A 24,616-nucleotide genomic window follows, 5' to 3' on the forward strand; every position below is an offset into this window, starting at 1 on the left:
GCACGTTTGGCTCCGTGTCAGAGATGTCAGGGCACGATCAGTCTTTCATATTGCTATTGTCAGTCAAGCTTTCTGCTGCTGTTAATCGGCTCCAACACGTGCGCAGACTCGCAGACTCTAATCTGCCGACCGGCGGCTTCGTAGCCTCGGCTGGTCTGGAGGCGTTTGCTCACCATGGTCAACTCGGCTTGCAGATCAGCTCTCAGCAGCAGAACGTGAAGCTGACAGAGATCGTCAACTTTGTCGATCATAACCTTGCCGCGTATGCGAGAAGTTCTCTCAGCTCTCTGAGGGCTGCACATGCGCAGGTCGAGGCACTGTCAACATTGCGAGTCCCGCAGGTGTTGCAAGCTCTTGGTCAGATCGACAAGGCGTACCATGCCATCACGCTTAATCACGTCGTGCGGAGGGCCAGCACAGCTCAGGGTGTTGCTCTCTTGTCACTCTACAGTCGTGCATTCTCCTATGACTCTCCTCTAATCGATGAGCTTGTCGAGAAGTTCAGAGCTCGGATACGGTCTGGGCAGATCGAGGGACATCTGCCCGTCTGCTTTGCAATCCTCACAGCCGGACTCGGTTTGAAGCAAGGTGATAGCAAGGCGAGGGCTTGCCGCAGCGCTGACGTGCGCGCACACAGATGCATCGGTTGAGCTTCACTTGTTCCTTCATGCTCGATCCATACTATCGTCGGCGGTCAGATTGAATCTTATTGGGCCCTATCAGGCGCATCGCATCCTGCTGCAACAGATGCAGCCCCTCATCAAGCGTGCAGCCGCAGACAATCCTGCATTATACACCTTCGAGCTTATCCGGCCACCAGCGACCATCTGGCCTCTTGCCGAAATTCTTGCAGCCCGTCACGATGTCATGAACACGCGCATCTTCAACTCATAGTAGATGCTTACAGCGTCGCATGTTGGATGATGCCGGGCGAGTGGTGACAATTTGCATCATCACCGCCCCGGATACATGCTTCTTTGCATACTCTGGCGAGCAAAGTCTGCACGGTGAAAATCTGCACACTTTATTCGTTCAGCCCATATGCGGACAGACCACAATCTGATCTGTGCTCCTGTCGGTGCCACCATAGTTTTGAAATGCAATCAATAGAAGACGCGATCTTCGTCTGCATACTCGCTGAGCCTCCGGACATTGTTGGTGCAGTCTGATGTCAGCCTTGAGACTTGCAGCTGTCGCGTCAATATCAAAGCATCGTCAAGTGGCAACATTGCAATCTGATGTACATCAACCGCGGCCAGGGATTTGTGTGTGCGATTTCCGAGCTCGGCAGCGAGTATCAACGGTCAAGGTCCATAAGGCGACCCTCGTCATCTTCAAAATCATCTTCGTCGTCTGCATCCTGTTGAGCACGACCCGGCTCGTGACCCTGTGCGTGGCGCTGCTGCAGCATAGCCAGATGCGCTTGCTGTTGCGCTGTTGTACCCTGCCAGATGTCTCGACTGCTAGACGGGGCAGTATCGCGAGATAGTGTTGCATCCGGTAGATCGAGGCTGCCGCGGCCTGCTAAGTCCAGAAAGCGATATTCGGGGAAGCCTTGACTCGTCTCTCGAATACTGTTGGGTAGATATCCGGGCATCGGCTCTTGTTCGCGTAAAGGCAGGCGCTGAAAGACACGCTGGACGTTCGCAAAATGATCTCGCTGCTGCCCCTCCGTCATCACTTGTCGATTGCCGGCAGGCTCGGCATCTCTTTGCGCGGCGAGTTGGACGGGCCCGGGCATATGCAGAGGTGGACCAAGGAAGCGAAAGTCACGCGGTGCTTGAGGACCGTTTGGCGGCGCGGTTGTTGCAGCTTGAGCGACCGCTTCAGCTGCGAGTCGATGCTCTTGCAGCCTGACACGCAACAGGTCTGTCTGCGCAGGGTCGAAGCGCATCGCATCATCGGGACGTCCGCGACCATCCAGCTCGCCTCGTAGCAAGATAGTTTGGTCATCCTCCTCCATTTCTGCTCGATCGCCGTTATCGAGCTGCATCGCGCCCAGCTCTCGTCGCATCGTGAGGTCGCTCTGTGTGCGTTCCAGGTTCAGGTTGAAACGTTCGGCCTGAGCTCGTTCGGCATGTATGCGCTCTGCGAGATCGCCGTGAAAGCGCTCTACACGATCGCCCATGCGATCCATGTGTCGCTCGCGTTGACCAAAGGCGGCGAGCTGACCAACGCTGCCAGTAGTACGAGCAAGGTGATCTCGGAGCTGACGCACGCCCTCTCCAGAGTAGACACAGAAAGCCTGTCGTTGGTGGGTATTGAAGCCGTCCGGCGGCGAGCGACAGAACAGCTGAAGCTCTGGCCGACGGAAAGCAGGAACGCCGGTCAGGCTGAGATGGGTGAGACGGCGCAGCTGCTGCAGAAGCGCGTGGATCGCAGGCACGCTGATGTTCTCACAGTAGGACAGATGCACCCTCTCGAGCGAAGATCGCTGCATGAGTGCCGAGATGGCCAGATCAGTCAAATTGGTGACCTATGGAATGTCAGCGTGTGACACATCTTCGTGTAAACTGGAGCTCACCCTAACGAGGCCGATGCGCTTGAGCTTGGTCAGACCCGCGGCCATCTCTTGAACGCTCATATCCGTCAGCAAAGGACAGCAGGCGACATCGATGTAGCGAAGGCGTGTGCAGCGGCGAGTCAGCATTGTGATGGCACTATCTGTTAGTCTGCCGACATGACCCAAGTGCAGGAATTGTAGATGCTTGCCCAGCTTGCAGATGCTATAGATGCTTTCGTCAGTCAAATTGGTACATTTGCAGAGTATCAGATTGCGAATGCGGGGCATATTAGCGACGATGGATGCAATGGCGGCGTCTGTGATCTTGTTGAGACCGGTCATGTCGAGATAACGCAGATGTTCGAAGTTCTTGGAGGTAATGTGTACCATGGGCAGACCAAACGATGTCGTCGGTCTTGCGTTGCTTCGGCCGTCTCGTGCGCCCTGGGAACGGGAATGCGGAGCTGGCTGCGTTCCAGGGCTACCGCTCTGCTCTCCTCGACCTCGAAAAGACTCGACAGAGTGGTTACCAAGGGCAACCGCAGGCGGCGGCACGACAGATTGGAGCTTTGTGTACTCTGACAGGACAGCGTCTGTGACGGCCTCGACTTCTGCTTGGGGTGCTGTAGTGACAGACTCGTAAGCTCGTTCGGCTAATGGACCGATCAGGTCTAGCTGGTCTTGACGCAGGGCTTCCTCGCGGGCCAGGTAAGCTCCTGCTTCGCCGATGAACAGCCGAGATGGCGAAGGCCCGTGACGGATCGGGAAAGCAGCATCGGTGATGTTGACGCAGTAGTTGAGACTGAGCTCGCGCAGATGAGTAGAATAGCGCCAGAGCGCCCAAAGCGAAGCGTCCGATATTTGAGGGCACGACAAGGTGTCGACTTCGAGCAGGAGTGGACAATTTTGCGAGAAGAGGACAATCGGGACGCAGCTGATATTCTGCAAATGTCGCAGCTTGACCTGTAAAGGGAAGCGTCAGCACAGCATCTGTAAATACGCGGTCGGACACACCCGGCGCAGCAGTCTACAATTCAGCGCAAGCTGATTGAGAGAAATGTCTGTGAGTTCTTTGCAACCGCCCAGATTGACACCTTGCAGACGACTGAGATGACGAGCTGCGACGAGGATACTTTTGTCTGTGATGAGCTTGCAGTCTGTCAGATCAAGCGCGACAATGTTGTGACAATGTGAGAGAACAGTGGCGAGACTGTTGTCTGTTATTTCGGTGCAATTGATGAGAGTCAGTCGCTCGAGTCGCTCGCAGCATGCTATGCGAGACAGGATCTGATCCGACATGTCCGAAGCAAGGGTCGAGAAATTGAGCTTGCGGACGAAGCTCGAGTAGTGAAACGTCTGCTTCGGCCAACGAAGAATGACGAGCATCTTGAGCAAAGACGTCACGCGAGCGAACATGGGTCGATGCCAGAGCAGCTCAACGCCGCACTGGCACCAAGATTTGCAGACGAGGAGGCAAGATTGGAGATCCTTCGTCGAGGTCACCAATCGCAGGATGGCGAGCAAGATCTCATGCGGCAGCTTGGCAGGATCAGTGATCTGACCGTTGGCACCTTCGGCTCCGGCAAGGACCATGCTCATCTCGTCAAAGTCCTCTGAGCGCTTGTTCATCTCTTCCTCGCCAGGAATCGTAGTTGTTGTCGTAGACGGCGAGACAGCGGGCGATGACGTCTCTGATGTGCTCATACCGCTTGCTGCCTCGAGAGAGAGCGTTCTAGCTTCTCCCGCACGGAGGGTGTTGCGCCGACGCTGCCGAGTAGCTGCAGTAGGCCTGCTGTTTTCTTCGTCTTCGAATTCCTCATCACGCTCAAAGTCAACGCTCGTCGAATCATCACCGTCAAGCAGAGGATCTGCAACGCGCCGGCGTGAGGATCCGCCAGTGTTGGAGTGTGCTGCGCGCGTAGCTCGGTAATCGAGGACGGGGGTTGACGGTTCGCGAGACGTTTCGTCCTGAGAAGCGGCGATGATCTCCTCGTCATCGTCGTCTGCGGTGTTCGCGTTGTGTAAGATGGCACCAAAAGGCCAGGGTGTAGCCATGCTAGCAGTCGGGGTCGCAAGTGCCGGCAGTGTGATACGCTTTCGGTAATCGCCATCTTCCTCCTCGTCCTCATCTTCTTCCACCTCCACGGTCGATTCTTCGCCGCTTTCCTCTTCGGCGCTCTCACCGGCACGGCCAGCTGACGGCGGTTCTGTTGCGCTCAGAGGCGTGGAGCTGCTTCCGTGCGATTGGGAGTGCGTGTGGATTCGCCTGCTCAGACGACGGCTGATACGGTCGACCTCGACCTCTCGCGCGCTGTGTACAGTCGTGCCCGCCTGATCCTCCGATTCGTCGTCCTCGTCGTCTGTCGTCTGTGAGTTGTGCGACTGACTCTGCATCGAGGGTGAAGGCGAGGCGAGGTGACTTGAGCCTAGCTGGCCAGGCTCATGCTCTTCGGGCGTGCGCTGAGTATCGACAGCAAGCATCCCGCCCGATCTCGAACGCTGAAGCGAATTGCTTCTGCTCATGGCCTCACTCTGCGCGAGAGAGTCGTGGTAGACCGAAGCAGAGGAGGAACCAGCGCTGCCAGAGGGCGCCGGGCTGGATCTGAACTGGTCCAGTCGTTGATCCATCGGGCTGCCCGAGACCATGACGGCGACCGATCGCTATATGATTTACCGATGCAGGCTAGCAGTATATGCGGCCTTAGGGCTCCAGGTCCAGTCGTCTTGGCGTTTGGGCTCGTTTGGCACGTCAAATAGAGGTGGTGCGCTCGATGTTACGAGGGCCTATAGCTTGCCTGTCTCGCAGTATGACCCGCCACTGTCCTTATGGTCAGCTGCTCGAGCGTCAGCAATGCGAGCGGCGGGGTCACAACGGGTGAAGTCGACCTTTGCTCTGAGAGTCGTCCGAGCTACAGTCGAGCTAGCGACTAGCGAATCAAGCGGTTGTGTCGCCCGACGTCAAGCACAGATCTCCCGGTGATCTGAATGAGACGAGTCTCGTAGCACGCTGAGCCCTCAAAGCGCAGCCCAGTAGGCGTCAGGCTCGGTCTGTGATGACCAAAGCTGCTGCAGGCGCGTCACAAGCGCACAAGCGAGCGATCCAGCCAAGACAAAAAGGCTCGAGCACACGTCCGAGATTTCACGACAGATGATGCAACGGACACTGCTATGTACATCCTACAGACCTTATCCTAAAGGGCAGCGAATGCAGAGCTCAGCTCTGCCGAGTTTTGTGCGAATCTTGGAAAAACTATAGACGCCAGGGAAAGGCGCGCTTGGCAGGAAGAGCGCCCGATCGATGCCAGAAGAAGATGCGTGCAGGTAGAGAGGCAAAGGACTGAATGCTGGGAAGCGTATTGCAGCGTATCGACATTAGCCGCACAGCACGTACGTTCAAGCTTTGACTGTGGCAGGCAAGGCTGCAGCTGAGCGTGATGGCGAGATAGCTGGCTCTGCGACGGCAGATTTCTGCTCGACGACATTGGTCGCAGTCTTGCTCTCGTTGCTGCTTGACTTGACCTTCACTTTTGGCGGTTGCGCAGCCGCGGGACGAGCAGCAGCCGCAGCGAAGCTGAAAGCAAGCTTGGCAGGAGCTGCAGGAGGCGATGGCGCTGGCTGTGGGCCAGTCTCAACAGACGCTGCAGCTTCTGAAGCGTCCTGACTAGTGACAGGCGCATCGACAGGCTTCTGTGGTATATCGTGATTCGCTGCCGCGCTTTCGGCAGCGGCCTCATCAGAGGTTTCCTTAGGCTTCTCCGCAGGGAGCGGAGCAGCTTTGGGCGTCGGACTTTTCGCCTGAGGTGAGATGGCCGTTGCAGGCAAGGCGGGAAAATCTTGCTCGCCGCTCGGGACACGCTGGCTCAAGGGTGCGCGCGATCCGGATCGGGCAGTCGCTCCGCTGAAGCCATTGGACTGAGATGACGATCCGTTTGTCATCGGAGGTCGTCGTGTACCGTTCAGTGCATTGCTTTGGCGTGTCGAGTTGAGCAATCTCTCAACCTTTTCGCGAGCGACTTCATCAGGTCGATGCGACGCTCCATTGTTATACTTTGGGAAGGCCGCCGTCTGTGCAGCCGCATTCGGCGCGAAGCGGCCGTTTGCAGATCCGGCGTAGCCGCCCCGACGGGCGAAGCTCCCTCTGTCCTTCTCGCGAACGAGTAGCTCGCTCAATGTCGTGCCATCGACGCCGCAAAGGTCGCGATGGAGCTGACGAGCATCGCCTGAACCATCTGCGAGCGGATGGCCAAATGGACATTCATCGCCATTGCGACAACGGTTGTCGCCCCAGAAGGTGCAAGGGCGAGAGGATTTGAAGCTTGGGTCGGCACCTGCAAATTTGCCGGTGCGAAATGGCTTCAGTTGCGTATGAGCAGCAGCAGGGCCTGGGCCCGCCACAGTGGGAGGCATGCTGCCGAGATTGCCTGGCCGACGACTGTGGACGCCTGGAGCAGGGGCATGGAGACCGGGGCCAGATTGCTGACGAGAATGCGAAGGAACGCTGCCCGATCGCGCAGAGCCTGTGTATTGACTCTGCTGACCGTACGAGCCGTTCTGCTTATACGATTGCGCCGAATGGGAACGTTCGTGTCGCTGGGCTTCTCGGGAAGCGTCATAAGCCTCGGAAGAAGCAGGCAAGCCGTTAGCATAGTATGCTTGCGGTGGGCCGTAGCCGTATTGAACGTGGTTCATCGCGGGCGGCGCAAAGTGACCATTGGTCGTGGCAGGTGAAGTAGCAACGGTGCTGTCGCCGCCCGCCTGGCTACTCTCGGTTGTAGCCTGTGAAGCATCTGCCGTCGTCCGTTCGCCAGCATCTTTGGTCGAGGCAGTGCTGCTAGGACGAGCAGGTAGACTATGGCCATTAGGAAGAGGCGATGTAGACGTCGATCGTAGAGAGTCACTGAGGGGTGCAGCCGTTGCAGCAGGCGATGGCTGACTCGCGTTCGTCGGCACTGCGGACGGCAGGGCACTGAATTGAGCAGCGTAGTGCTGAGGTGCCATGTTGCCATTTGGATCATGGGCGTACATCTGAGGCGGCGCAAACATGGGATAACCCGGATATGCATGCTGACCTTGGCTCGAGGGAGGCGGACCGTAATAGTAGTGTGCCGGCGGAGCATAATGACTCGCATAGTAATCTTGTTGGGACGGGTGCGACGGGCCATCTTGCCCGTGATGGTTGAGCGGCGGTGAAGCGTAGTAGATCATGTTGGGATCAAAGACGGGCATGCCATTCGACGACTGGGCGCCGTTCATCATGGTCGGATGGACCGAAGCTGAAGGATTGAAGATGGGCATGGGCTGATGCTGCACCATCTGACCGTTCTGCTGTGCGCCCTGAATGACTTCGGAGGCCCGCTTGTGTGCCTCTGCCTGAGCGAGCGCTTCCTCGGTGATGACGTGCGCAAAAGCACAAGCATCGCCGTACTTGCACTTGCCGAGAGGGAAGAAGCGACAGGGTATCGTCTTTGCTACTTCGGCGGGAGGCAAGTTGGGATTGAGCGGGTCCGGATTGACTTGCTCTTTGACTGCAGCGTCATCCGTCGCCTGATGACCATTCAAGGCTGTCAGAGCGAAGAGGGCAGCATTAAATGTGTGCCTAAGATATCAAGCGGGATGTACGCACTCTCTGGAGACGACGGGGTTGGCTTGCCATTGCCCGCGGGGCTCTGTGAAGGCGCAACGACGGGGCTTGCGTGCTGGTCCTTGTTGGCCTGCTTGAGCTGCGCAACCGAGACGGTAGGACTGGCCGTCTGTGCGTCAGGTGCGGACACCATATCGGACTGACTGTTCCGACTCTGACGAGTGGTGTCGGAGGATTACGCTCTCCGGACGACAAGCTCTGCTGGGGCTCAGAGGAAAGTATACTGCGAGCGGAGAAGATGAGCAGAGCATCCTCTAGCGCGTGGGCAGGATGTTGAGTCACCTTTTGCAGCGAGTAGACCGTCAAGTCGTCGTCTGCTCAGAATTGGAGCCAGCAAAAAGTTTGTAAAGCAACGCCGAAGGACCGGACTTTGAAGCTGCCCGCTGACGAATGCTGCTCCTCTGTCTGCAACCCAAAGCTACGCGATCACTTGGTGCAAGCCAACCGGCAGACCGACAGAGACTTGGCGAGATGGCAGCACGAAATTCGTCTCGAGCTTCGACTGCAGCCACCGACCGGCGAGCGCGCGGATGTTCGGGAAAAATTCAAGCGCGGCCGAGTCTGGCTCGAGGCTCGCGAAAGGCGTACAGCTCGGCTCAATGTCGACGACAGATGCCCCCAAGCTGACCAAGAAGCAGCAAAAGGCACTCGCATTTCGATCGGGCAACAAAAAGGGCGCAAAGAAGGCAGCACAGCTCGCGCAGGACGAGGTTCCGGCTGATGATCTCGAGGAGGATGCTCCACAGGCGACAAGCAAGCCTGCCAAGAGGAAAAAAGAGGGCGAATCGGTAGCCAGCAAGGATGCGCTGTCGAAGGAAGCCAAGCCAGAGCCCGGAGAGGAGAAAGCAAAGAGCCAACCGCCGAAGAAAGTCCGCTTGATCGTCTTTGTTGGTACGTTCCCTAGCGTCAGGAGGGGACATCTACAGTGACAGACATATTGCAGGCAATCTTGCCTACGATGTCACTGCAGATCAGGTCGCTGCGCACTTTGAGCCGTGCGGTATGCGCGCCTTTGCACGTCGCGCACGCGTCGATGGCTCATGCGAGCCGCACAGGTGAGATACCGAGCGTCAGGCTAGGGACTAGTAAGGCTGCGGCAGAAGGAGCGCAGCAAGTCAAGAGCAAAGGCTATGCGTTCGTCGAGTTCAAACAAGCCAGCTCGCTGCAGAATGCGCTCAGATTGCACCATTCGCTCATTCCGCCCAGCAAGCGCAAGATCAACGTCGAGCTGACTGCAGGTGGTGGCGGAAAGGGCGAGAAGCGACAGGCAAAGATACAAGCCAACCGGAAGCGCTTGGATACCCAGCGTGAGAAACGCGCCGAGGTGGCCAAAGAATCCAAGAAAGCCAAAGGCGACGAACTCGTTCGGCACTTTCGATCCGACCAACCTACTGAGCTTGGTGATGAGGGGCAGGCGCCGAAGAAAGTCAGCAGAAAGAAAGGCGCGCTGCCAAAGAAGAAGCCCGATAAGCCCTGGCTGTCTGGTGCGAACAACATCAAGATTGGGTGAAATCGGAGTGCATTGTATACAATCTGTTGTTGTCAACATGGGTACATCATAATGCTCTAGTCATCATCTCGCGGCGGTGGTGGTCCACCTGCGTGCGAATGTCAGGAAAGCTTGAAAGGCCCATCGACGCATAAGGACGAACAGGGCTGCAGCATCCTCTGCATCGACAGCGTCAGCGCTCAGATGCAATCCAGATTGTGCCGTACGTACCTCGGTCATCTCAAACTTTGCTCTGCCAATCGACTCGCCGTCTGCCAGAGCGCTGTACTGCAGCAGAGGAGGATGGCCGACGATGGATGCGTACGTGTCTCGATGCTGATGCGTATTCCATTCGCTGCGAGTACATGAGCTCTCTCTGTCCTCGCATAGCTTCGACGTACTACTTGGTGATGTCTGCATTGCCTGTGCCTGTATAGCGGGCGTGCACTGCGGCGCACAAAGGTGATCAGCTCGCTTTTTCTGACTGCAAGCAATGCCTGCTCACGATTCTCCAGCTGTGTGTTCTTAGTATACTTGAGCTCCGAAGACTACAGCGCACTTCAATAAGCCTTCGTCAGTCAGCTCCATGCGTTCGTGACTCACCATGGTCGAAGTAACTCGAGACTGAAGGAGAGAAATCGCGCGGTCAAACTGGGGGACAATGCAATGTTCATGAACATGATTACTAGTAGTCATCATCGTCATGGGCAGACTCCTCGCCAATGTCTTCGATGTTCTCAGTCTGCTCAAAGGCGTCCAGTGGAACAGAGTAGAGCCGGATGACAGGCTAGACCCGATCAAGAGTCAGCATTCGTTTCGTCGCGCATGAGCCAAACGCTACCTTGTTCGGATCCTTGAGCAAAACATACTTGCCCTCGTTCTGCTTCAGACAGAGATCGACGACGGTACGTACGATACCCCACCCATTGGCGACGTTGACGTTGAGCTGGGCAGCAAAATCTTTGGACTTGAACCATTGGCTTCCTAAGATAACGTGACGATTCGGATCTTTTGGGTTGCCGCGAGCGACGTAACCCATCTTGATCTGCTCTGCGCCTGCGAGGATGGACTGCACAGCCCATCGAGCAAGCTTGCAGCTGTTGTTCTTCATCTCCGTCGCAATGACAGCGCCGCGTTGCGCATCAAGCTTGCTTCGCCAGTCGGGCGCACCTCCGGCGCCCTGTGCTCTGCTATCGAATTCGAACAACGTACGCGTATTGATGTATTGGTCGCCTTCTGTTCCTGACGCCTTGAGGATCGTGTCAACCTCTGTACGCACAACGAGCTGGATGTCTTCGTTCTCGGTCACGCTGAGATCGAATTTGCGGTAGCGGTAGCCACACGAAGCTAACGGTTCTGGCTCGTCTGGGTTATGGAACGGGTTGGGATGATCCATGTCGACGCGAGAAGCTTCGTCCTCCTTGACGACTTGCGATGCAAAGTTGTCGTTCAGGAAAGTCGCCTCCTGTGCTAGAGCCGCTGGGGTGTTGATGCCGCCGTCTCGCTCATTCTCCATTGGCGGATCAGACGCATTCTCGTTGACGGTGAGATAGTCTGCTCGCAGGATCAGCTCTGCAAGAGGTCGGGACTGTCTCGGAGCTCACCTAGAGGCCCTTGTTCGCGTTTGTCAAGGAAGAGCTTGTCCTCTTTGCGGACCAGAATGAGATCCCAAGGGTAGAGCGAGCGAGTGGAGCACATCAGCATCGACAAGACGGTATCGGTTGCAAAGACTTGGGCTCTGTTGCTGTTTGCAATCTCTTGCAGGACCGGATCCTCGGACGCCGATGGATTGTATCGCACCCGTACAGTCGGTTGCAAGGGACGCTCGTTCTTTGTATTGATGCGATCATACTGCTTGTCGTATTCATACACCGCGCCATAGCTCGAGCTGGTCCGTTAGTGTCAGTGCAGGTCAGATAGCAGCATGGACTAGCTCACAGCGTGTCGGCATCGCTCGTGTCGACGTCCAGCCTGAGCTTCGACAAGCGAGCAAATTCGATTTCCTCGAGGACGATCCAGTCTTGGCCGATGTGAACGGACGACTCGCGCGTGCGTTGCTGCTCCCAGCGCCCGTTGACCCATCCCCCTCGACTGCCGCCTCTCATGCCGCCTCTGAATCCTCCCCTCTGCTGATAGCCGCCTCGACCGGTCGCGTTGGCAGGATAACCCCCTCGTCCACCTACCGCAGCGCCACCTCTGTAAGGTCTATAGCCACCTCGCCCTCTGAATCCGCCACGAGCACCGCCGGCGAAAGAGTTGCCGCCTTGTTGGCCAGCGGTCGCCTTGGCTCTCGCACTCGCACCGCCGTCGACGAGTGAAAAAGATGCCTCGTCCTCGTCGTTCTGGTATTCCTTGTATGAACCCATCCCGCTCGTGTCACCATACGCTTCTCTCTGTCTGCGCGAGCCGGCATTAGATCGATCGTAGCCCCCTCCTTGGTATGCGGCAGGTGCGCTAGCTGCATTTGCCCATTCGACAATGGTGCCTACCCTGTCCGATTTTGAGTAGGACTGGAAAGGTATGTCTGCAAACTTGGTCGGTAGCGCTGAACTCGAGGGACCAAAGTGATCTGCAGAGTCTGCCAGGGGAGGCAGTACGAATCCTGGCATGACTGTCCTGGGCCTGTCGTTCGGTGGTGAGTCCCTTTTTTTTTTTTCCCGACTGCACGCGTCCGCTGCGTGTGCTCCTCGCCGCGGTGTGGTCAGATCAAGTGCTCAGACATGAGTAATTTCCCAGATGTACGTGCCCCACTTTTCAAGCTGATCGAGAGATTCATGACGGCCCGAGTAGCTGGACGAGTTTGAGTCAGGCGCAGTGCCAAGTGGCAGCGATGACCTTGCTCGCGCTCAGTCTGCCTTTCCCTCCCTAGACGATGATGACGACTTTGGCGCACCCGCAGCCGCTCCCTCCGCAACCGCATCTCGCAGGCCTGCATCCGGCTTGCAGTTCCCCGCGCTGGACGAGCTCGACAAACCGCGGCAGCCCGCTTTGGCCGACGCAGCCGACGACGATGACTTCTTGGGTACACCGACACGAGCTACGCAACAAGCCCCCGCGCCAGCTCGGCAGTATGCTCCCGATGACTTTATGAGCTCATTTGCACGCGATCCCCCGGCGGCCGCGCCTGCACCAGCAGTACACGAGGAAGACGAGGTGTCCAAATTCGCCAATCAGTTTCCTGATATCGGTCAGCCCGAGCCCGCGCCGGCGCCTGCCCCTACACAGCAGCTACAACAAGTCAGCTTACATTTCATTTCTTCACGTATCGTCTGTTGACTTGCTCGATCCAGAACGGCTACTCCACCGCGCCTCAATACGCAGCATCACAAGGTGCCTTTACACAAGCGCCCGAGCCGGAAACAGACGCCATCAAGTAGGTCAATATCGAATCAGACGATCGCAGAGGCTGATACAGGTACGGACAGAGCTTGGAGAGCGAAACAGGCCGAAGAGATCAAAGAACGCGACGCGCGGTCTGCAGAGAAGCGAGAGGAGACCATCACGAGAGCCCAAAAGGCTATTGACGACTTTTACAAGAACTATAACGAAGCAAAGGAGAAAAACATTGCGAGCAACAAGTCAGTCAAGCTGCTCTCCTCTTTGAAGAACACGCTGATCACGCTTTGCGGTAGAGAGGAGGAGTCAAAGTATTTGTCAGCGCAAACGGACGCGCTCGCAAAGGGCACGACATGGGATCGCATTGCCGAGCTCGTTGAGCTAAAAGACTCGCGATCAAAGACCAACACAAAGTCCACACGCGACCTCACCAGATTCAAGGAGCTCATCCTCAGTCTCAAGCGCGAAGGGGAGACTGCACCTGGCGCCGGGGGCTACTAGTCGCTGCTTCATACCATGTTGTGACTCTCGTGCAGACTGATAGTCGGGCTTGAACATCAGGATGAGCTCTTGCTAGCCAATGTGCGTGGCCACGCAGGCGCCAGCTCTCGCTACGAGTGCTGCGAGCTCGTCTCATACAATGAAGTACATACGGGGCAGTGAGCGAGCCTTCATGTCTTGCCCTTGCGAAAGTTGGACCATGCCGCAGTGCCGCCCTTTCTCACAAAAGGTCGCGGTTTCCTTGCAGGCATGTTCGCATCGAGCAGCGCATCGATGCTGTCCGCCTCCACTTCGGCAGCACCGCTCAACAGCGGATGCAAAGGCTCCGCATCCGGTGGCCGCCACTGATCCGCCGTGGGGAGCTCAGGCTGCGCTCGAGGCGCAACTGCAGGTATCCTTCTGAAAGCTGATGGTCGAAATGTCGGCGCTGTAGATGCTACCGCTGCGTCCGCGACCGGTTCGGCTGCCGTACTACTTGGAGTCGTTGTGATGGGCGACTTTGTATCAAGCGCCGAGACACTGCTGTCGGAATGCAACGGTGCAGTTCGAACAGGTACCGTCACTGCAATGCGTTTGAAGCCGCCGGAGCTTTTCTGCGCAGGTGCGGCGGCAGTCATCGCGTTCTCTGTAGCTATCGCGCGAATGGGTTGCACAGGCTGAGACTGCATGACGCCAGCAGCTTGCGCGAGGCGAGCGAACTCGCGCTCCTCGCGTTTGCGCTCTTTCTCCTTGCGTTTGTCGAGCTGGCCGGAGACGGCAGCAGCAGCGCGTGATTCTGCCTTGAGCTCGAGGAAGCGTTTCTTGTGGTGATGGTCATATGAGTTGAGATGCTCGTCGTATTGCCGCACGTTGACATATCTGCGTGCGATTTCAGAGGCAGATACGGATGCGTCGCGGGGGAGCTCACGCTTTGTCGCATAGCTGACAGTGGAACTTCTCGATGGCCGAGACTATTTCTGCTTTCACCGCAGCTTCGCGAGCGACCCTGGCCTGTGTACGAGCATTGAGTACGACGCAGGATCGAAGAAGCAGTGCCCACTTCTCTCGCTGCTCTTTGCTCGTCCGTCTCGCGAGCCAGCTTGATCGAATCTAGCGTGCGCTGCCTGAGGGAGGCATTGTCGAGCATGTCTCGTTCGAGCTCGACCTTGCCGAGACCCATGAGGTCGGCCTTGTAGACGACCTGGATAGGCTCAATCCGGCCTTGTCCATTGAGGCCTAACCCTTGGCCTGCTTGCCATCCCATACGCTCGAGCAGTCGCTGACCGACATTATCGGCCTTTATAGGCAATTGCTGGCCGTAGTCGGGAGTCACAGCTCGGCGCTTGCCAGCATGCGTGGAGCTATGTGCTGTCTCCGGGGACGGTGACCTCGAGACAATAGATCCATAGCCACTGCTGCTGGCTCCATCCGAGTCCTGATCATCTGGCGATTCACGCTGGGGAAAGAACAGGCAGCAGAGTCCGCTCGTCGATAGCAGCGAGCTACCTTCAGGCTTGACATCCGCGGATCGTCGTGGCTGTGGCTGCTCACTCGTCTGACAACGATTGCCGGCTTGGTGTCGCCACTGTCGCGAGCAGTCGCGCTCTCGCGTCTTACTCGATCTGGTTCGGCGTCACTCCACCACCTCGGCCCCGCCGCATGGACGACGATGAAGACGATTATGGCGATTTTGACATCCCGCTAGACGATCTCGATGCACTCGAGACCTTGTACACGACCGCAGAGGGTGCGAACGACCAGCAAGCGGGATTGAGCAAGGGCGCGAATGGACACAGGCAGGCGACACTTTGGGGCGCACGACCAGCTCAAGCGGGCTCAGGAGCACGATCTACTACGTTCGGCAACCATGTGGCACATTTGCGAACGCTAGGACCAGCTCCCAGGACCAGCAATGGTCTCGCAACGGAGACCGCGCCGGCACCCAAAGTCGTGATTGCCAAAGTATGGGACAAGACAGCGTTTGTCAAGTCTGGCTTCTCCAAGCGATCTGTTGTCAAGGAGAAGCAGAGGAAGAGAGGTAAAGGACGCGCGTACGATGGCCAGTCGACCGGTTCAGAGGCCGAAGAGGGTGAGCCCGATCCTGCCGTGCTCGAGGCCTTGTTGGCAGGCGGCCCTCTGCCGCTCACGGAGATGAAAGTCTTGCCCGATCGTCAGGCTATGAAGACTTGGATCTACCCGATCAACAAACCCCTCAGGTCATATCAATACAATGCGGCAGCCAAGGCGCTCTATACCAATGTACTCTGCTCACTACCGACGGGTTTGGGCAAGACCTTCATCGCCGCCGTTGTCATGCTCAACTTTTATCGCTGGTTCCCAAAGGGCAAGATCATCTTCATGGCGCCAACGCGGCCTCTCGTCACTCAGCAGATCGAAGCTTGTCATGGCATCGTCGGCATACCCGCATCAGATGCAATCGACATCACCGGCTCGAACACACCCGCACTTCGGGAGAAGGCCTGGCAAGATCGTCGCGTCTTCTATGCTACTCCACAAGTCGTCACCAACGATCTCATAGCAAGCAGACTGGACCCGACCGATATTGTCTGCATCATCATCGACGAGGCTCACAGAGCAAGCGGCGACTATGGTAAGCACGCTTTGCTTGACACCGGAGCCGACTGACACCGGCGATTGCAGCCTACTGCGGTGTCGTCAGGTACCTCATGAGCCGCAATCCCCACTTTCGCGTTCTTGCTCTCACCGCTACCCCTGGGAGCAAGCCAGAAGCAGTACAGAACGTTGTTGACAATCTGCATGTAGGTTGGCACCTTGTACACGTTGATCGGTCTGACGAGCAGACAGATCGGACACATCGAGGTCAGAACGGACGACTCGATCGATATACAGCAATACGTTCACAAGAAGGACATCGATCTGCAGAGGGTCCCCTTGGATTCAGATCTCAAGGAGCTGCGCGACACACTTGGCGCACTGATCGCTAAATTCAGCAAGCCAGTGCAACACCTCTTTCAGATCGGCGACCCTACATTGGTCAAAGTGTATCCCCTAGGCATGAGGGCGCGAGAGTGCTATGCCCAGAAGCAGCATGGACTCGGCGATGTGTTCAGCGCACTTGCACTACTCGCAAGAGCAATGAGCTACCTCCTCGAAGAATCCGTATCAGCCTGCATCGACGCGCTCAAGGAAAGCAAGAGCAAGGCCGTCAAGACTTCTCCGCAATACTCCGAAGTGCTTCGGCTCGGCGCGGTCTACATGCAGCGGCCGGACTACTGCGGTCATCCAAAGATGGCAAAGCTGCTCGAGATGATTCTCGAGCATTTTGAAAATGCAGCTGCGCAGGGCGAGCAGTCTACTCGCGTCATGGTCTTTTGCAGTTTCCGAGCCGTCGTCGAAGAGATCGTCCAGAGTTTGAACCGACACAAGCCAAAGATATCAGCCACTCGCTTCGTGGGTCAAAGCACAGACAAGAAAGGTGCGCGTGGCTTCACGCAGAAAGAACAACAGAAGGTGCCTTTGATCATGACGTGCCCGTGACATGCTCATTGCTGGTCCAGGTCTTGAACGACTTCAAGGCGGGCACCTTCAATACGCTCATCGCGACTTCTGTTGGCGAAGAAGGACTCGACATTGGTGAGGTCGATTTGATCGTATGCTACGAGGCAATCAGCTCGCCTATCAGGACGCTGCAGCGCATTGGACGAACGGGACGAGCACGAGACGGCGGTGTCATCGTCCTCATGGCCGAAGGACGCGAAGAAGTCAACTGGACGCGCGCCAACGAAAATTACAAGACCGTTCAGAATGCCATTCTGGCAGGAAAGGTGTTTGAGCTCTATGCAGACTGCCAGAGACTCGTCCCCGCCGACATAAATCCGACCTGCGAGAAGAAGTCCATACAGGTCGGCTCCTTCTCTCGAGAGGCCGTGGTCGGGCCCGGCGCGCTGGCAAAACGACCCGTACTCAAAGAGCGCCCGCGTGACTCAAAAAAGGTTGTACCAGAAGAAGCCAAGCTGGGCTTCATCACAGCGTCCGGCAAGGCTATCTCTCGGCCCTCCCTGGCATCGCACATCAAGGAGAGTATGGCCACTGCCAGTCAGCAGGCTTATCTCAGTAAGAAATGGCAAGGCAGAACGGCTACCGCGGTCAAGCCCTGGGACCTGGACACCTATCAGGCTGGCAAGCCACGCAAGCCTTTTGCTGTTTCTCTTTCTCGCCGTACGCGCGACCTGGCAAAGGCCGTGCAGACGGGCTATGAGCTTTCAAAAAGCGATTCGTACCTCGCGTGGGAAGCACAGTCCTACGAGCATTTCCGTCTCGAAGATGTCAATTGGTGGGATAAGACCAGGCTAGGTCAGAGCACTCGCAGCTTCGTATCCTGTCGTCGGCCAAAATCAATCCCGACGCTTGCGCTCGTGCCCGAAGGCCTTTGTCTGACACCGTGGACTGCCACACCTGCAGCTACTGAGCCGGAACCCAACGCGCCTCTCTCAGAGGCTGATGCGCAGTCCACGGAAGCGGATTATGAACGGCCCCTAGATCCTCTCGGCATACTAAGCTCAGATGCGGAAGAAGTCACAAAGCAGTTCACATACTCTGATGACGACGATGAAGAGCTGCCAGATGTGCCCATGGCGACTGTAAGCACGAGGACTGCGAATGCGGCACTGTCGCTCTCTTTTAACGACAATAGCATCATGCCGGACGATTCGCTGCTGCTCGATGCAGATGTCCTAGCAGCATTAGATCAGGTGGCTGCAGAACGACTGGGTTCTGATAACAATACGCAAGAGCTCGCGGAGGCATCGTCACTGATGCCCCCACCACCCGTGCCCGCCAGCGCCAACATACAACAAACACCAGCACGACCTCTCGAGAAGTCCCAACGAGCCCGATCAACCCCTGCACAGGACAGTCTGGATGACTCGATGCCTGTCGTGCGCCGGCGCCGTATCGTGGCCCTTGCGTCGTCACCAATTGCCGACAACAGCGCTGCTGCTGTGTCTAAGCCCCTCTCTGCAACGACCGCACCGGTAGCGCTGAAGCGCTTGCGGCGACACGACGATACGTGCGACCTGGGTGATCTGAAGCCACGCAAGAAAGCGAAGAAGGACAGTCGAGTCAAATCGCATGCCTGGGCCCACAGAACGGGACTGTTTGACCTTGATGCTGAGCGGGACGACGACGAAGCGGATTCTTTGGACGATATCTCGCCGGAGAACAGTTCCGATCGTGAATTCTACGCAGACGAGGAGGTCGCAGTCGGGCAAGCCGACATCGACATCTACCGTCAATCATTACTGTCTCAAGCACCAGCTGCGAAGCTCTTCAGGCAGCCAATCATTAAGCCAGGCGCATTTCGCATGCGTTATGTCGCGCCGCGTGCGACTGACACACCCAAGTCAGCGCCTTCCGAGTTTAGCCTAGATTCCTTCTGCGTCGACGATGACGAGAGCATTGTGTACGAAGATAGCAGTCAGACTTGAAATGTTGTTGGTATTCATATTGCAATAGACACATCTAGAGGTACAGCGAGGGGTTGAACACGACCGACTGGGGTCTCTCAAGCAGTTTGAGCGCATCGACAAATTTGGTCTCGAGCTCCGTGTTGCCAATCGCCTTTGCCGCAGATGCCATCTGTCGAATGAGCTCGCCAAGTCGGCGGAACACGCGAATGAGTGATCCTTCAAAGACGTCGGTCTGTTTAGACACATCCGAAAACTTTGCGCCTTTGACCCATTGGTATGTTGCGTCGATCAGTTCTGGCTTGAATGAAGCGACGTAGGCTTCCTCGTCGATGACCATGTGACTTTCTTTGCATACTTGCGCAATACGTTTAGCGGTCTCTTGCATGACCCGAAGTGGCCCTGCTAACTCTGTCCTCAGCTTATTGGTCGAATCGTTACTCTTTTCGTCAAAGACGAAGCAGCTGAGCAGCGCGGCAGACTGCTCCGGAGTGAGCTCGTTGAAGACGCCATGGAAGATCATTTCTGTAAGTAGAAGTTCGTCGCCAGTGCTAATCTCGCAAGCCACCCTGCCTTTCATCTCGACAACGTCTTCGGCGTTTGCAAATCCAAGTCGGCGCAGCACTCTCTTGCGATTTTTCAGCTCGTCAAGGTGAAGTACGCTATGCGCATCGGACACCTTCTTCTTTGCCGCTCTGATGCGTTGTTGTATCGCTTGTTTGGCTTCGTACTGGCCGTATAGTTGCTGCAACTGTGGTGAGTCGACGATCGAGCACTTGGCTGCCTTGCTCTCTAGCATAGCAATCCTCTTTGACGGAAGTCCACAGTCAGCTTCGTTCGACGCTGAGCGCATGTTGACTTACCTCTACAAGCGCCTGAAAGTTGGGATCCGTAATGCCCATGTTTTTGACGGGATCGAGGAGGCCGAAACCATCGGGAAAGCGACGCTCAACTTCACGCAAGCTCTGCAGGGCGACTTGGCGCTGATCTGGTGATTTGAGCGTCGTCGGCAGCTTGAGTCTGATCATACTGATCTGTTGAATAGTCGATAGCAAGACGAGGTGGAGCTCGAATCGACCTTTGTCGCCGTTGCTCGGCGGTACCGCTTCAGAGGCGCCCGTAGCGCAGCAAAGCAAGACTGTGACGACAAATTCTTCTTGCGCCGGCACGTTGAGTTCGCGGCCCTTTTCACCTCTTCGCTTGGTGAAATCGACTACGCACGCCCAGCCAAAATCGAGGTTGTTGTGCTGCACTTTGACGACTCTGCCAGGCTGCATGAAAGGCAGAGCATACGATGGATGTGTCACAACATCGTGCAGATCCTTATTGAGTAGCATGAGCTGCTGTCGCATGTCGTAGTACTCTGCGACATCTGCCTCGCGATCGATGGCGATTGCATCAAATTCGTCTTCTGCTTGTCGCAGTTCGGCCTCGTACTGCGGCACGGAGCCGGTACTCTGGAATTGGAAGAAGCATCGCTCGAGCATATACTCTGGGCTTATGCCTTCGACTCGCATCAAGTTGAGGATCATGTTGTAGCCAAGGTGGAACGCAGAATCCAAGCGATCCGCGACGCCCTTGACCATAGACTTTGCCGAGCTAGGCTCCATCTTGTCATCGCACATCAGGATGACGATGCCTCGATCATCCTTGCCTCTCCGTCCTGCTCTGCCTGACATCTGAATGTATTCTCCGCCGGAGAGATCTCGCGTGTCCGTTCCATCCCACTTGCGAACGGCAGTGAAGACGACAGTCTTGGCAGGCATGTTGAGACCGATCGAGAACGTCTCTGTCGCGAAGAGCACTTTGATGAGGCCTTCCTGGAAGAGAATCTCAATGACTTCTTTGAGGATCGGCAGTAGACCGCCGTGATGGATTCCGATGCCTCGCTTGAGCAATGGTAGGATGTGCTCGATCTGAGGGAGTGTGCGATCGTCGTCAGAGAGAGCAGCGATTGCATTGTTGAAGACGTCTGCGACCATAGCCTTTTCATCTTCGGTGTTGAACTCAAGCTTGGACATTTGTAGCGCTAATGACTCGCATTCGCGCTTGCTGAACGCAAAAACGATGACAGGATGGTAATTCTTCGTCATAATCATCTTGATGATCTTGTAGATGTCTGAAAGTCCTTTCTGTTGAGGTTTACGTGTCTTGCCTTGCTTGCCTCGCGCAAAGGGGCTCGATGGGTCATCACCCTGACCCTTGTTGAGCGAGCTCATCGCTTTTTGGAAATTGTCTTCTCTGAATGCGCCTCGTTCGTCCACGACGAGGTGGATACCTTCGCCGCCTGCGGGGAAGAGATAATGCTGGAGAGGTGTCGGCCGGAATTCGGTATAGACGACATGGCAAGGCTGTTCGTGGATCTTGCATATCCATTCTGCAAATTGGAAAGCATTCGGGATCGTAGCAGACAAGAAGACATAGTGGACTTTGTGGGGCAACAAGATGATAGTCTCCTCCCAGACGACGCCGCGCTCTTTATCGCGCATGTAGTGGATCTCGTCAAAGATGACCCATGCTACTTCGCGCATGACTTCTGAGCCCCGATAGAGCATACTTCGCAAGATCTGTGCTTCATGTTAGCCAGCGGGATCGACAGTCATGGATACATTACCTCTGTGGTCATGACAAGACAAGAAGCGGTAGGATTGATCGTGACATCGCCCGTCATCAGACCGACATCACCAAATTCGGCCGCCATCTCGCGATACTTCTGATTGCTGAGGGCTTTGATGGGCGAGGTGTAGATGACACGCTGTTTATCGCGTAGGCATTGCGCAATGGCATACTCGGCCACGACGGTCTTGCCTGCCGACGTATGCGCCGACACGAGCACCGATTCATTGCCTGTGTTAACGTCAATCCTTTTTGGCGATAGATTGGCATGAATCTACGCACGCTCTATAGAATTGATTGAGACTTGTTGGAAAGGATCAAGCACGAAGGGATACGTTCTCGCTGGTTCTTTTGACTGCACATGACTCGAGATCGGGGTGTAAGGATAGTCGGGCGGTATTGCAACCTGATGTCGGACCTGGCGCAATGTGTCCAGGTCAGCCTACGCATCGAAAGTAATCTTGCTGGGCACACCTGATGTGTCAGTGAAACGGCTGGCTCTGCTGCAGTCGGAGGAGCTCCGGCCAGTCCAGCCGAAGGAGCAACCTCTCGCGTAGACTCTGTCTGAAATGAATCTGTTGCGATGACCTTGCCGCTCACGGGCTCTTCCTCTCGTCGAGATCGCTTATTGTGCTTGGAACTCCCAGCCAAGGCGTGAGGGACTGCTTTGGTCTTTGCAGACCCGTTCGTGGCCTTGCTCGAGCTCTTGACTGAGGAAGGGCCGGCTACAGGAGCTTCTTCGCCTGATTCGGAGGACGAGCTGAGCTCGACGACATTGACGGGCGCTGCGACGGTCTTGGGCTTGTCTTGCTTCGCTCTCTTGCGGCTCGGCGGAGCATTTGCTACGGCAGGCTGATTCTGTACGGGCTGACTTTCGTCAAAGACATCGAACAGGTCATCCATCTGGCTTCAAGGTCGCACGAACGAGTTGCTACAAATTTCGAAATTCGCCCGTCACGAGTCACGCGAATGACGAACCGGTCCAGATTGGAATTGTCCTCACGTGCAACATAACAATGACTACAACAAGTGACAGAGTGGCGCAGACATGACGAACGAGTCTATCGGACGGCCCGATAGATCCCAGGCGGTCCAATGCAGTCGATCGAACAAGTCGGCATCTTTTTGAGTGTGAGAACAGGTCGACGGTAGCTGGACTGATGCTACCGAGTGTGCGTGCTTGGGCAGTGCCTCCTCTGTGCCGTGTTCGAGTGCGAGTGAGACAAAGTGATGCTGGCCTGCAATGCTGCTATCGAAGAAGTGCCAATCTTCAACGCGATCCTCGTCCAGCGTGCCGCCTGCTCCACCGATGATCGTGTACGTCGTGCCATGCTGCTGAGTGGCATCATGCGATCGTGTGGCATTCGAGTATGAGAGCGCAAACATGGACGACGCGCGATCGTCGGACAGTGTCCCTCGTGCATAAGCGTGCGAGTGGCCAGAAATGACGAGCGAGGCAGGATGGGCGACTGTTGGGCCCTGGAAATGCGGCATCAATCGATGCCTGACATGCTCACCCCTGTACCGCCCCGATCAGATCACAGCACTCACGCAAGTAGCTTCTCATGCGCGTACCAGTCGCGCTCGTCTAGCTCTGTCCAGGCATGCTGATCCCAGTATTCGAGAAAAGGCGGAATATGGACGACGACGATCCTGAAGCTCGCCTTTGTCCACGCGTCTCTCTTGACTTCGTCCCTGATCCATCGCTCTTGCTCGTCATTGGCACCTTGGTCAAAATTGGAATCGAGAATGATCCACCGCGTTCGGCCGAGGCTGAATGCTTGCCAAGTGCCAAGCCGAGCAGATGTCTGAATGCCGTCGGCCAGCGTCAAGGTGGGTAAGCCGCCCGAGTAGGTATATGCAAGTGTATCGTCAAAGTCATGATTGCCTCGTGCGTATATCATCGGTACTTGGCTGCTCAATCGGTGGTGATGGTTGAGCGCATCATAAAAGTCCGTCTGCCACTGCTGGAGATTGTCAATCTCCTGTACTGCATCTCCGACGTGGAGAAGTAGCTGTGGCATCGCGTTTGTCGTGGGTAGAGTGGGCATAGTGATTGGCCAGTGCCGATTGGCGAGTGTGCCAATCTTGCGCATGATCCGTGTGAAGACCTTTACATTGAATTGATTGTCTCCCACTGCGGCAATGAGGATGGGAGGCAGCTTTGTTGGCAGTGGGACGAGCGCATCGGCGGTGAGCCAAGCGAATGAATGACGCGCCCATATGCGCGGTGACTTGCTCGAGCCCTCTGAATAGATTTCGTACGCGAATGAGCCGGGCGTGAGTTCCAAGAGTCTCGCAGAGTAGACAAAGTGAGTCTCGTCAAGTATGGTACGTTTCACGGCTGCGTGTTGGACTGATTCGAGCCAAGCAGCGCGCGTGCCGTCCGAGTGTACAGTCGCCCAACGGAGCTTCATCGTTTCTGATCTCCGCTTGTCCATGTCGCAATTGGTCTCCCAGACCAGAGAAGCTTCGTCCGGACCGACAGTGAAGAGCGCAGGAGCTTTGCGCAATCGGCAGGAGGTGATCCATCGCTCGTCGTACAAATGATTGATCGTCTTGAAGCGCAAGAAGGTGACAAAGTCTCGAAAGACGAGCAGCACAAAGAGTGTGATGAGGAGCGAAGAAAGCGTTGCGATCAAGATGAGCCGTCTCCTTCGCGGCAGATGGAACTGCCATCGAGACTTCGTCTGGGGTACATAATAAGAGAGCGGGGTAGACGGTCTCGATTTGACGGGGCTGTCTTCTAGCTGACTGCCGGACAGGAATCTATAGTGAGCATTCGCATTGGACGATGTCGAGCGTCGATGTGGACGAGGCCTGTCGTCCTCCCTGGCCGGCAGAGTAGACCACCCGCCGTTGCTGCCCAGATTTGGAGAGGCATTGGGCGAGAGCAGGCCGATTCTCGCTTCGACAAAGGCTGGACTGCTCGGCCGTGTTCGTACATTCTCGCTCCCTGTTAGCGTGAACAGCGGCCGGCCGACCATCCCATGCCACAGCTTACCGACGAAGCGCGTCGCCGTCGTTCGTTGTTCGCTTTTCGAGCCAGACCCATCTTTTGACTCGTCATCGCCCTACACGAGCAATTCTTTTCTGCCCCACGA

General features: G+C 56.3%; 11 protein-coding genes across 11 annotated transcripts; 5 read left to right on the forward strand and 6 right to left on the reverse strand.

Moving 5' to 3' along the window:
• Window positions 1-23: 23 nt before the first annotated feature.
• On the forward strand, window positions 24-894 carry L969DRAFT_44302 (uncharacterized protein; the record flags this gene model as incomplete). Its single annotated transcript, XM_014715635.1, has 3 exons — window positions 24-58; window positions 107-588; window positions 638-894. The coding sequence occupies 3 exons, from the start codon at window positions 24-26 to the stop codon at window positions 892-894; spliced, it is 774 nt and encodes a 257-aa protein (XP_014571121.1).
• A 403-nt stretch (window positions 895-1,297) lies between these two features.
• L969DRAFT_44274 (uncharacterized protein) lies at window positions 1,298-5,149 on the reverse strand (the record flags this gene model as incomplete). Its single annotated transcript, XM_014715636.1, has 3 exons — window positions 1,298-2,476; window positions 2,525-3,466; window positions 3,518-5,149. 3 exons carry the CDS (start codon window positions 5,147-5,149, stop codon window positions 1,298-1,300), a joined length of 3,753 nt encoding a protein of 1,250 aa, XP_014571122.1.
• A 180-nt stretch (window positions 5,150-5,329) lies between these two features.
• Window positions 5,330-5,844, forward strand: L969DRAFT_91955 (uncharacterized protein; the record flags this gene model as incomplete). The annotated part of the gene is made up of 2 exons (XM_014715637.1): window positions 5,330-5,378; window positions 5,687-5,844. The coding sequence occupies 2 exons, from the start codon at window positions 5,330-5,332 to the stop codon at window positions 5,842-5,844; spliced, it is 207 nt and encodes a 68-aa protein (XP_014571123.1).
• L969DRAFT_69644 (uncharacterized protein) lies at window positions 5,638-8,668 on the reverse strand. The gene is made up of 3 exons (XM_014715638.1): window positions 8,427-8,668; window positions 8,127-8,367; window positions 5,638-8,064 (listed from the first exon to the last, which is right to left on the reverse strand). Exons 2-3 carry the CDS (start codon window positions 8,275-8,277, stop codon window positions 5,897-5,899), a joined length of 2,319 nt encoding a protein of 772 aa, XP_014571124.1. The 5' UTR covers window positions 8,278-8,367; window positions 8,427-8,668; the 3' UTR covers window positions 5,638-5,896.
• Window positions 8,669-8,699: 31 nt separating this feature from the next.
• On the forward strand, window positions 8,700-9,719 carry L969DRAFT_84378 (uncharacterized protein). Its single transcript, XM_014715639.1, has 3 exons — window positions 8,700-9,035; window positions 9,088-9,144; window positions 9,200-9,719. Exons 1-3 carry the CDS (start codon window positions 8,744-8,746, stop codon window positions 9,652-9,654), a joined length of 804 nt encoding a protein of 267 aa, XP_014571125.1. The 5' UTR covers window positions 8,700-8,743; the 3' UTR covers window positions 9,655-9,719.
• Window positions 9,711-10,239, reverse strand: L969DRAFT_91958 (uncharacterized protein; the record flags this gene model as incomplete). The annotated part of the gene is made up of 6 exons (XM_014715640.1): window positions 9,711-9,742; window positions 9,797-9,812; window positions 9,865-9,988; window positions 10,035-10,080; window positions 10,139-10,181; window positions 10,237-10,239. 6 exons carry the CDS (start codon window positions 10,237-10,239, stop codon window positions 9,711-9,713), a joined length of 264 nt encoding a protein of 87 aa, XP_014571126.1.
• Window positions 10,240-10,266: 27 nt separating this feature from the next.
• Window positions 10,267-12,289, reverse strand: L969DRAFT_69651 (uncharacterized protein). The gene is made up of 4 exons (XM_014715642.1): window positions 11,572-12,289; window positions 11,238-11,521; window positions 10,475-11,187; window positions 10,267-10,420 (listed from the first exon to the last, which is right to left on the reverse strand). The coding sequence occupies exons 1-4, from the start codon at window positions 12,240-12,242 to the stop codon at window positions 10,319-10,321; spliced, it is 1,770 nt and encodes a 589-aa protein (XP_014571128.1). The 5' UTR covers window positions 12,243-12,289; the 3' UTR covers window positions 10,267-10,318.
• Window positions 12,290-12,353: 64 nt separating this feature from the next.
• On the forward strand, window positions 12,354-13,470 carry L969DRAFT_42397 (uncharacterized protein; the record flags this gene model as incomplete). The annotated part of the gene is made up of 5 exons (XM_014715528.1): window positions 12,354-12,371; window positions 12,424-12,870; window positions 12,924-13,006; window positions 13,059-13,211; window positions 13,266-13,470. 5 exons carry the CDS (start codon window positions 12,354-12,356, stop codon window positions 13,468-13,470), a joined length of 906 nt encoding a protein of 301 aa, XP_014571014.1.
• A 170-nt stretch (window positions 13,471-13,640) lies between these two features.
• Window positions 13,641-14,970, reverse strand: L969DRAFT_14713 (uncharacterized protein; the record flags this gene model as incomplete). The annotated part of the gene is made up of 4 exons (XM_014714918.1): window positions 13,641-14,328; window positions 14,378-14,460; window positions 14,510-14,905; window positions 14,956-14,970. The coding sequence occupies 4 exons, from the start codon at window positions 14,968-14,970 to the stop codon at window positions 13,641-13,643; spliced, it is 1,182 nt and encodes a 393-aa protein (XP_014570404.1).
• A 98-nt stretch (window positions 14,971-15,068) lies between these two features.
• L969DRAFT_21389 (uncharacterized protein) lies at window positions 15,069-18,959 on the forward strand. Its single transcript, XM_014714956.1, has 4 exons — window positions 15,069-16,060; window positions 16,111-16,229; window positions 16,276-16,941; window positions 16,989-18,959. Exons 1-4 carry the CDS (start codon window positions 15,109-15,111, stop codon window positions 18,915-18,917), a joined length of 3,666 nt encoding a protein of 1,221 aa, XP_014570442.1. The 5' UTR covers window positions 15,069-15,108; the 3' UTR covers window positions 18,918-18,959.
• On the reverse strand, window positions 18,952-24,499 carry L969DRAFT_607201 (uncharacterized protein; the record flags this gene model as incomplete). Its single annotated transcript, XM_014715643.1, has 7 exons — window positions 18,952-19,704; window positions 19,760-21,463; window positions 21,511-21,743; window positions 21,795-21,930; window positions 21,987-22,419; window positions 22,540-23,031; window positions 23,088-24,499. The coding sequence occupies 7 exons, from the start codon at window positions 24,497-24,499 to the stop codon at window positions 18,952-18,954; spliced, it is 5,163 nt and encodes a 1,720-aa protein (XP_014571129.1).
• Between the last annotated feature and the right edge of the window lie 117 nt (window positions 24,500-24,616).

The sequence above is a fragment of the Mixia osmundae genome, assembly GCF_000708205.1.
Source record: "Mixia osmundae IAM 14324 unplaced genomic scaffold scaffold_1, whole genome shotgun sequence".
In the NCBI taxonomy this organism is placed as follows: Eukaryota; Fungi; Basidiomycota; class Mixiomycetes; order Mixiales; family Mixiaceae; genus Mixia; species Mixia osmundae.

Coding starts and splice junctions, on each gene's coding strand:
- L969DRAFT_21389 (XM_014714956.1), top strand. CDS start 15,109: ATGGACGACGATGAAGACGATTATGGCGATTTTGACATCCCGCTAGAC. Junction 16,061..16,110: donor CAGAGCAAGCGGCGACTATG/GTAAGCACGCTT, acceptor CGGCGATTGCAG/CCTACTGCGGTGTCGTCAGG. Junction 16,942..16,988: donor CGCAGAAAGAACAACAGAAG/GTGCCTTTGATC, acceptor TTGCTGGTCCAG/GTCTTGAACGACTTCAAGGC.
- L969DRAFT_69651 (XM_014715642.1), bottom strand. CDS start 12,242: ATGCCAGGATTCGTACTGCCTCCCCTGGCAGACTCTGCAGATCACTTT. Junction 11,188..11,237: donor ACGCGAACAAGGGCCTCTAG/GTGAGCTCCGAG, acceptor TCCTGCGAGCAG/ACTATCTCACCGTCAACGAG. Junction 10,421..10,474: donor TGCTCAAGGATCCGAACAAG/GTAGCGTTTGGC, acceptor GATCGGGTCTAG/CCTGTCATCCGGCTCTACTC.
- L969DRAFT_84378 (XM_014715639.1), top strand. CDS start 8,744: ATGTCGACGACAGATGCCCCCAAGCTGACCAAGAAGCAGCAAAAGGCA. Junction 9,036..9,087: donor CCGCTTGATCGTCTTTGTTG/GTACGTTCCCTA, acceptor GACATATTGCAG/GCAATCTTGCCTACGATGTC. Junction 9,145..9,199: donor TGCGCACTTTGAGCCGTGCG/GTATGCGCGCCT, acceptor CGAGCCGCACAG/GTGAGATACCGAGCGTCAGG.
- L969DRAFT_69644 (XM_014715638.1), bottom strand. CDS start 8,277: ATGGTGTCCGCACCTGACGCACAGACGGCCAGTCCTACCGTCTCGGTT. Junction 8,065..8,126: donor AACCCCGTCGTCTCCAGAGA/GTGCGTACATCC, acceptor TCGCTCTGACAG/CCTTGAATGGTCATCAGGCG.